Genomic DNA, 9,037 nt, shown 5'->3' with positions numbered 1-9,037 from the left:
GAGGCTGAGGCAGGAGAATCACTTGAACCCAGGAGTCGGAGGTTGCAGTGAGCTGAGATTGCACCATTGCACTCCAGCCTGGGCAACAAGAGCGATCATGCCACTGCACTCTAGCCTGGGTGACAAAGCCAGACTCTGTCTCAAAAAAAAAAAAAAAAAAAAGGAACAAAAAGAAAAGAAAAAAAGAAACTATGGGTGGAACACTCATGCCTCAGTCAAGGATAGGTGCTGGAGACAACCTGACCCAAAATTGATTATCATGGCCCAAGGCCACCCACCTAGAAAGGAAGTTCTGCTGCTAGTCTCTCCCAGGCACTTAGTTCACAGGTGCTTAGGATCAATCAACAAGGCTTCTTCCCACCAACCACCACCACCAACTCACTCCTGCTCATTCCCCAGCTTTCCACCTTTCCTCACCACTGCAACCCCCATCCTCAGCCCCTACACGGGTCTGGCCAACTCCAACACAGACCACCTCGCCCCAAGCCTGCCTGAGGGGCCTCTCACCTGGAGATAGCTTCACTTGCCAGGACTCATGGCTGTGCCAGCAGCCAGCCCCACCCTCCTAGTGACTGAGAAGCTGTTCCGGCTGTAGAGGCAGACCCAGCCAAAGGCAGCAGGCAGGATTACCCAATTCCCTAGAAAGGGCCTTACCTCCTTGTGGACACTGCCTACGCAGTCTGCATTCAGCAGTGAGGTCCTGTCCCCTCTCAATTCCAACCTCCCCTCCCCTAAACCAAGTGAGAATGAGGATGGGGAGGAAACTGAAGACAGAGGTTAGCACTGCAACCTCTCATTTCTGCCCTCCTTCCTGCATCACTCACTGCATTTTGCCCAGTATTCCTCCCTTCCCCACAGTGGCACAGTGGCCCCAGACACAGCCAGAGTCCATTCAAAAATGACAAATTCTTTATTTAAATCAACAAACTCATCTTCCTCAAGCCCCAGACCTTGGTAGGCAGCCCTCCCTCTCCGTCCCCTCACCCCACCCCTTAGCCACAGTGAAGGGAATGGAAAATGAGAAGCCACGAGGGCCCCTGCCAGGGAAGGCTGCCCCAGATGTGTGGTGAGCACAGTCAGTGCAGCTGTGGCTGGGGCAGCAGCTGCCACAGGCTCCTCCCTATAAATTAAGTTCCTGCAGCCACAGCTGTGGGAGAAGCATATTTGTAGAAGCAAGGCCAGTCCAGCATCAGATGGCAGAGGCAGCATCACTGACTCCCAGCCATGGAATGAATGGAAGGCACAGAGTTCAGAGACAGAACAGGCCAGGGGGAAAGAGGAGAGGCCTGGCAGTCAGGGACTAAGGGCCCTAAATTTTGGTCCCAGGGGAAAAGAGGAGGCCAGTTGGTCCAGTTTTGATGGGTACGGGGAAGGGAATGTATTAGTAAGCACAGGGGAGAGGCTGCCAACAGGCACCTCAGAGGTGACAGGACAGGCTGAACCCCCCACCCTGACAGAAGGGAGCTTGAGAGCTCTGGGGCTCTCTGGGAATGTCACTGCTAAAATATATATCTACATATATATTAACCATTCGTGGGAGGGCAGGGGCAAGGCCTGGGGTGGGATCAGAGGATCTGGCGTGGCATCCCGTAGCCAGTCATGCCTGCCTGAGATGCCCCGCGGTTGGTGCCCATCTGTAACCCGATCACATTCTTGCCCTCTTGCAGCTGGTTGTCTGAAAAGTTCCGAGGATTCTCCTTGGATTTCCTGGGTGGTAAGGGAGTGGTGGTTAGAGGAGATCACAGGCTGCCCTAGTAAATCCCTTCCCTGGACAGAACACAGGCTCTGCTGTTGGCTCAAGGGCTGGTGCCAGCTCTGCCTTCAAGAGGCATAAGCTCTCTGAAGCCACTTCCTCATGTTTCCAAAGGGACAGTCACTTGCCATCCCAGATGGTGTTGTGAGGATTAAGTGAGATGAGGAATTTTCTGAAAGTGCTTTGTAAAGGGCCAGCTGCTACTGAGATTAGTTATTTCCCAGGGACAGGACTGTTCAGAAACGATGCACCTGCTGGACCCTGCGGCTGTCCCAGCAATACTTACTTAGGGAACCAATTGGGATCCCCAGAGAAGAGTCCATCATCCCGCGCTACTGCCAGCCCACCCAGATTCATCAGCGTCCGCTGCACACAGGCCATGTTCTTTCCTGGGAAGGAGAATGGGAGTATGTCAGCCTCCACAGTGTTCTAGATGCCAGCATTCCACCTCTATTGCTAAGTCAGCAGGCCTGGCTTCCTAATTACTTTTACTCTTCATTTCCATACGCTTCTCCATTCCAGCCCCCAACATGACCAAGTGTTCCATGGAACACAAACACACCCCTCTTTCTCTTCAGGGAGCCAGAAAACAGTCCCTTCTCCCCGGTCAAGAGGGCCCAGCCCAATCTCTGGCCTCCTGGATGACAGGACCCAGCCCCTGGCCCTGTCCCACCTTCCCAGAGGTCCACAGTTTGGAAGATGTCGGTGGTGTTAATGCCATAGCGCTCAGCTGCTTGCAAGAACTGAGAGATCTGCTCCATCTGCTTGAAGGCCATGGTGGAGGCCTGGATCTTCTTTACTGGGGCCTGCCCCTCGGGGTACAGTGCATTAATGAGCTCACACAGCACCTGGATGCGGACAGCAGAGGTGGAAAGGTGAGAATACGCCTACCTACGGCAGCTTAGTGTGCACCACCCTCAGAACCAGAGACCATGAACCAGCGAGTCTCGTGTCTTGCCTGAAGACAGCTTGGACTCTTTCACTAGAGTAAGCCTCACAGTCCTTCTTGCCAGCCTCCTGCCTCCCAGCCCAGAGTGAAAAGCCAGTGTTTAGTCTTTCCTTGTTAATACACCCTCCCACAGTTCTTTCCTTAGAGATATTCTTCCTCAGTGTCACCTCAGCCTTCCACTGCCTGGGAGACACATTCACCCTTACCCTCCACTCCACGGGAAGGGAGGAAAGTACGGGCCCTCTCACATCCTTGACAAAGATCTTCAGGCTGAGGAAGAGGCTGGGACATGTGTGCCCTCAGTCTTCCCCTCTTCAGGTTAAACAATCCCCAGTCCACTGGACCCAGTCCTGCTCTCCCTGCACTTCCAAGCCAGTGGGGCCCGGCTCTCACCGTGCCATCCTTGAGCCAGTTCTGGAAGTTCTCGCGTCCAGGCTGGGGCCGGCCCACATCCTTTCGGCACTGGGTGGTGATCCACTGGATCAGGATCTGCTCCAGATCTGCATCATACTGTTTCTCAATCTTCTGCTGCACCTCCCGGCTCAGGCCATATGCAGGTCCCCTGTTAGCCATTCCAGTGCGTGGTGGTGGCTGCGGGGGAGCTAGGGAGAGGACAGGACACACCCGGGCCTTTGGTCAATACCTTGCAGCCTGGAGAGTGGGGAATTCAGGAATTCTGCCTGCAGGGATACATACCATTTCCCCAGGGTGAGCCCCAAGGATGAGGACCAGAACTGTTAACAAATGCAACCCTTCTCTTTATAGCCCTGGGAAAGAGAATGATTTGGGGAGGGGGGAGGAATGTGGAACAGCTTGGGAAACTGATTGGATCTACCCTCCCTCAACCTCTGGGTTTTCTTTGCCTTTTTTTTTTTTTTAAACTCATCGAGGTTGGTGCAAACCATTGGATTTTAACTGAGCACCTGCTATTTGTGCTAGGGATTGTGAAAGAGATAGAAGTCCTTGGTCCTCAAGTGCCCACAGTGCCATCAGGGAGACACAGTGAGTACATATGAACAGGTAAAGATTGTACACAAATACTGAAGTGCACAGTTCAGATCACATGATGTAGCAGCTAAAAGAAGCAGATGGGCAGAAGCAGCCTGGGAAGGCTTTCTGGAAGAGATAGGCCTGAATAGGTCCTTAGGGATTTCAGCAAGCAAAATGAATTTCCTACGAGAAACCAGGCAATAAAAACAAATTCTACTTTCCCTTCTAGGAGCTATGATAGGCAGAATCATAGCCCCCCAAAAGTTGTCCATGTCGTAATTCCCAGAACCTGTGGATATGTTACCTTGTATGACAAAAAGGGACTTTGTGGATGTGATTAAGATCTCGAGATGGAGAGATTATCCTGGATCATCCAAATGAGCCCAGTGTAATCACAAGGGTCCTTACTAACTGAAAGTGGGAGACAGGTGAGTCAGAGTGGGAGAAGTAACAACAACAACAACAAAAATGGAAGCAGAAGTTGGAGTCACACAGGGCCATGAACCAAGCAATGCAGGTGGCCTCCAGAAGCCAGAAAAGGGAAGGAAATGGATTCACCCCAAGACCCCCAGAAGGAACACAGCCCTGCCAACACCTGCATTTTAGCCAGTGAGACCCCTGTTGAAGTCTGTAGAACTGTAAGGTGCTGTATTTGTGTTCCTTTAAATCACTAAGCTTGTAGCAATTTGTTACAGCAGAAATAGGAAACTAATACAGGAGCTCTGGGTGATATTTTTGGGGAAACCTGGGAAGAGAAGGCAAGATGGGGAAATACACAGGAGGGTTTCTTTAACTTCATTGGAGGACCTTGATTAGCAAGAACTGGGTGGTTTCCCGATCAATGGCCTGAGTTGGCCAACCTCACTGTGGCAGTGTGTTCCCAACCAACACTCACCACCTGGGTCTGACACTCAGAGGCCGAGCAAGACCCGGGCATGCTACGGATGCCAAGGGGAGCCAAGAACCGAGAACGGTCCCTATTTTCTGTCCCACCCCCACGGCCTGGTTTGGCTTTTCTCTCTTCTCAGAAACAGAGCTAGCTGTCAGGCTGCTCACGAAAGGCGACCCCCAGGGCAGGCATCTGCATTCAAGGGGAGGAAAGAGAGCCACCCCTTCTAACCACATCTGGCTCCAGGCCAGGTTGGCCTTCAGGGATGAAGTCATTCTGGCTCCCCCTCTCCCACACATCCAGGTTAAACAATCCCACCACTCCCGCTCAGTGGGCCTCAGGACTCTGCGAAATACAAGTGGACCGGCCTGCCTCAAACCCTCAACCCCTCTCAGCTGCAGAGGCTGTGTCTCAGGCCAGTCCCTCCCGTCCCGACTCCAACATGGCTGCTTATCAAGCTGCCCATTTCCGGCAGATCCTCCCCTAAATCAGTTATTTTTAAACCTCATTAAGAGCAACCCACCCCTCCACTTCCCCAGCCCGAAAGCTGGGCCAGATAAATGTCAGTCTGGGCCTCAACCCACAGCACCAGGCACACACACCATCAGCTGGGGGAAGGCAGGAGGGGTGGAGTGGCTGAATTCTGAGGAGAAAGCAAGACAAGCATTCCCACCCTCCCAGCGGCCACTCCGCCACAGAAACCTCTAACCTCTGATGCACAGGGGATTGGCTGGAAGACAGGTAGGAGGAGGAAGGGGCTAAGAGCTACTACCACCAGCAAGCCCCCTTTCCGCAGCCCAGTTCCAGACCTCTCTACTGGAACCTCTCTCCCCGAGGCTCGGGGATCACCATGGCACAGGTAAACAAAGGGCAGGAGAATGATTAACCTAGACACTGGGGTTAAGAGCAGAGAGAATGGCCTGAAGCCAGACCCTTCCAGTGCCCCCCAACCCCCAAGGCAGGACAAACTTGGCCTCCCAGACCCACCACTGGGTGGAAAGTGAATGCTGAGGAACCCCCTCCACCGCCCAACTCTGGGGCCTGGACACAGCTGACAGGGTAGCGGCCTCCAGCTGCAGTGTATCTGCTCCACTCTGGGGCCATTGCCCTCAAGCTCTGAGGTGCCAGAGCCATAGGGCGGAGTCCTGAGAAGGGGCAGTTCCAACCAGGCCAGGCCTGGCCAGCAGCTGTTTCTCCTCCCCACCCCCACAGGCAGGCAGGAGCTGATGGGCTGCGGCTGCTGGAGCTGGGAAGGCCCACCCTAGGGACACCCAGGGGACCTGCCCCTGCCCTCCCATAAAGAAAACAGTAAGCAAGTTGCCTACCAGGGTGAGAAGAGATGCCCAGCTGGAAGACAGGTGTGGGGGACCCCCCAGAGCTGGGGACCCCAAGGGAAGGTGATAGCTGAACAACCTGGGGGATAGCCTGGCAGCAAGCAACCTAAACCCTAGCGCTACTCCAGCTGTGAGAACAACCCTCACCCTCACCCTCACCCTGGAGTTACATACAACAGGCGGGAAACGGGGAGGGGCCACGCAAGGCACTCGGCCCCACCCAGACCCTAGGCTGGAAGCTTACCTCACCAAAGCCAAAGCCAAAGCCAAAGAAAAGGCGGACATGGGTGGGGGCGGGGAGGACTTCAGCGTTCTTGGCTAGAGTGTTTAATTGGGAAGACAAAGGGACTCTCCATCCACCGTGCAGATGGGACACAGGAGAACTTCCCAACTCAGATTTGGGGCAGGGGCTGTTCTCAAAGAGCAGCACAATGAGGGCACCAGCCGACAGAGCGAGGTACCACAAGCAGCAGCAAGGATGGGGGGGCGGCCCACAATTAAGGGAACCACCGTAGGGCAGCCCCTCACCACCGAGAGTCAGGAGCAGAAGAGAAAGCTGAGGCTACACAAACAGGAAGCTCCAAGGCTTGCGTGGGAGGAGGGGATGAGGTGGGGGCCGTTGCCATGGCTTCTGTATACCAAACAGTGTTGGAGGCTGGGTGGGGGCTCCCGGCAGAAACACCCTCTCGACACAGACATTGAGGTGAGGAGGCTGTGAGCACGGGAGCAGAAGTGGATGGTTCCAGCAGTGCTCGGGTGTAACCAGGTGCAAGGGATTCCTCCAGGAGGCAGCTATAGTGGGGATGAACAGCATGTGGGGGGAAGATAGGAAATTACCCCTGTTGGGGTGAAGAAGCGGACTCAGGAAGTAGTCGTTCAGGAGAAGAAATCCCCTGGGAAGGGAAAGTGTTCTGAGCTAGAGAACCCACAGCTGAAAATTCTGGAAGGAGAAGGGATGGAATGAAGAAAGGATTGGGGCCAATCCCGGGGTGGGGGGCAGGGGCAGGGGCAGAAGCCTTGGGGTGAGGGAGGGAGTTGCGGTTGGACAAAACCTATTTGTTGGATCTGGAATGGTAGGGTCCTACTGGACCCACCCTGCCTTGGCCTCCTCTGCAGTTTTAGGTCTGCCCCTTGCAGTAGGGAGGAGAAACTGGGAGGGGGCTGGAGATAGAGAGCCATCGCTGTCTGGTGCTTTGGAGTCAAAGAGAACACTGGGGGACCCCCGTCCCAGCCGCAGGTCTTCTACATCGGATCCCACACTCCATCCCCACTCTCACCCCGTTTCTCTCTGCCCCACAGATACCAACTGCTCACAGAACTCCCAAGACACCGGCTCCAGGTAGCCCCAAGAGGCCCAGGGCGCGGGGGTGGGGGGGGGAGACGGCAGTCCACTTCCGGTCCTGCAGGTCCGGCCTCCCAGCCGCCGCCCCCCACCCCCACGACCACACCCTGGGCCGTTACAGCACATGAGTCACCCACCGCCCTCCCGCCGTTGGGGTGACGCAGTGGTCTGGGCAGCCCGCCCGCCCGCCCGCGGCCACCACCGGGTTTCCCAGCAGCAGGGGGCACCCGGTGGGGGCAGCGGCGCTCGGGCTGAGGTAAAAGCAGCCACCACCACCCCCACAACCTCACACAGACAGGGCACCCCGGGGCGCAGTCAGGGCTGCAGCACCCAGACCCCCGAGGTCGGGGGACCGTCATAGAGATGACTGGAGGTTCACAGAAGGTCACTGTGCGACCCATGCGGAGTCCTCTAGCCCCAGCTCGTGACCTCGAGTCCCCAGAATAGCAAGCTAGCAGGAACAGGAATGAAAAGGGCGGCCTCGGGGACTCAGAGGGCACACAGTGCCCACACGTGCTCCTGGAACCAGGAAGTGAAGGGTCGCGCGGGAAAGCCCAGGAGCACGAGCTGGCCCAGGGCCGGCTCCACGACCCGGGGTCACTCGGGGCCAGCCAGCTAATGTCCGACGCCCTTTTTTCCCCTCGCCCCAGTGAGGACTCGGCGATGGAGCCCGCGGGTGGAGCTCAGTCCCTGAGTCCCTGCTCCGGACGGACGAATGCCCTGTCTATGCATGGGCTAACCTCGCCTGACCTCATCGTCCAACAATGTCGGGTCAGGGCTTGGGGACAGGACCTGACAGCACGGGGCGGGGTAAAGTAGTCACCGGAACCTTGCCTGGTTGCCAGCCCTTGATCCCCGAGCTCGCTGGAGCAAGTCAAAAGCGCTGGCTTCTTGGTTTCTACAGACCACGCACATCCCCCCGACCCCCGTCCCTGCGACCTGCTCACCGTTCAAGCGGGCTGGAGAGCGCACTCACTCAAGGCAAGGGCTGCAGCTGCAAGTGGTGCGCCCTGCCCAGCCGGGGGTTTTCATGAGGGTCCCGCCTCAGACGGGGCGGACCCGGGGCGGGGCAAGGGCCAAGAAGGTTTAAAGGCGCCGCAGCGCAGAAGGCGGGAGGACTGCTTGGGACAGAGGGACAGTTGACCAGAGCAAGGGTTAAAGGTTCGGGGAGTCTGGACCTACGAAGGCAGCTGCAGTGGTCTCCACCCGTGAGAACCTCAGCCTCCACCGGGAGCCCGTAGGCTTGTGCCGCAGTAGGAAACTTTCTGCCTAGAAAGTTAGCTGAAGACTGTGGGCGTGTTTATGTGGGAAGAAGCCTCCTAGTTTAGAGGCTGGCAAGGTAAATGGAGGCACAGGAAGGCCTTTCCCCGACCCCAGCTGACTAGTGTGTGACAGGACTGGGACTTGCAGGCTGGGACAGCACCCCCACGTGATCTTGCTCATCTCTTACCTCAAGCCTGGACAGGGACTAACAGTGAGGTCACTCTTTGCCCAGGGCCCTAGGGGCGTGTTCGGTGTTGGGACCCAGGGTTCAGACCTGACTTCTCCCTGCCTTTCATCTCCTTTTCTATGACCTGGTATCTCTTCCTAAATCCTGGAGGGATCACAGCGGGAGACCTCAGCAGGAGGAGGCTGGCCAGGGTTCTTTTGTCTCTGAGGGTGGAGGACAGCACAGTTCAGGGATGGAGAGAAAGCCCCCCACCCTTTCAGGCTTCAGTTGAACAGAGTCACCCTGGGTGGAGTTCTTCACACGTTAGAGCCCTCCCTTGAACCTGAGATT

At 56.2% G+C, this 9,037-nt stretch overlaps 1 protein-coding gene across 2 annotated transcripts; it reads right to left on the bottom strand.

Moving 5' to 3' along the window:
- Positions 1 to 887: 887 nt before the first annotated feature.
- TAGLN2 (transgelin 2) lies at positions 888 to 8,317 on the bottom strand. 2 transcript variants are annotated; one of them, XM_017864838.1, is made up of 5 exons: positions 8,205 to 8,317; positions 3,096 to 3,304; positions 2,427 to 2,601; positions 2,040 to 2,142; positions 888 to 1,707 (listed from the first exon to the last, which is right to left on the bottom strand). In XM_017864838.1, exons 2-5 carry the CDS (start codon positions 3,273 to 3,275, stop codon positions 1,566 to 1,568), a joined length of 600 nt encoding a protein of 199 aa, XP_017720327.1. In that variant the 5' UTR covers positions 3,276 to 3,304; positions 8,205 to 8,317; the 3' UTR covers positions 888 to 1,565. The 2 variants fall into 2 exon arrangements, with proteins under 2 accessions (XP_017720327.1, XP_017720328.1); XM_017864839.1 differs by lacking the exon at positions 8,205 to 8,317 and adding an exon at positions 5,907 to 6,042.
- Between the last annotated feature and the right edge of the window lie 720 nt (positions 8,318 to 9,037).

The sequence above is a fragment of the Rhinopithecus bieti genome, unplaced genomic scaffold, assembly GCF_001698545.2.
Source record: "Rhinopithecus bieti isolate Rb0 unplaced genomic scaffold, ASM169854v2 scaffold_77291, whole genome shotgun sequence".
Classification (NCBI taxonomy): Eukaryota; Metazoa; Chordata; class Mammalia; order Primates; family Cercopithecidae; genus Rhinopithecus; species Rhinopithecus bieti.
This window is presented reverse-complemented; position numbering and strand designations above follow the sequence as displayed.

Bases quoted from the DNA above. Each gene is read 5' to 3' on its own strand.
- TAGLN2 (XM_017864838.1), bottom strand. From the start codon at position 3,275: ATGGCTAACAGGGGACCTGCATATGGCCTGAGCCGGGAGGTGCAGCAG. The intron at 2,602-3,095 runs GTGAGAGCCGGG...GTCCGCATCCAG, and splicing joins ACTGGCTCAAGGATGGCACG to GTGCTGTGTGAGCTCATTAA. The intron at 2,143-2,426 runs GTGGGACAGGGC...TCTCCTTCCCAG, and splicing joins AACTGTGGACCTCTGGGAAG to GAAAGAACATGGCCTGTGTG.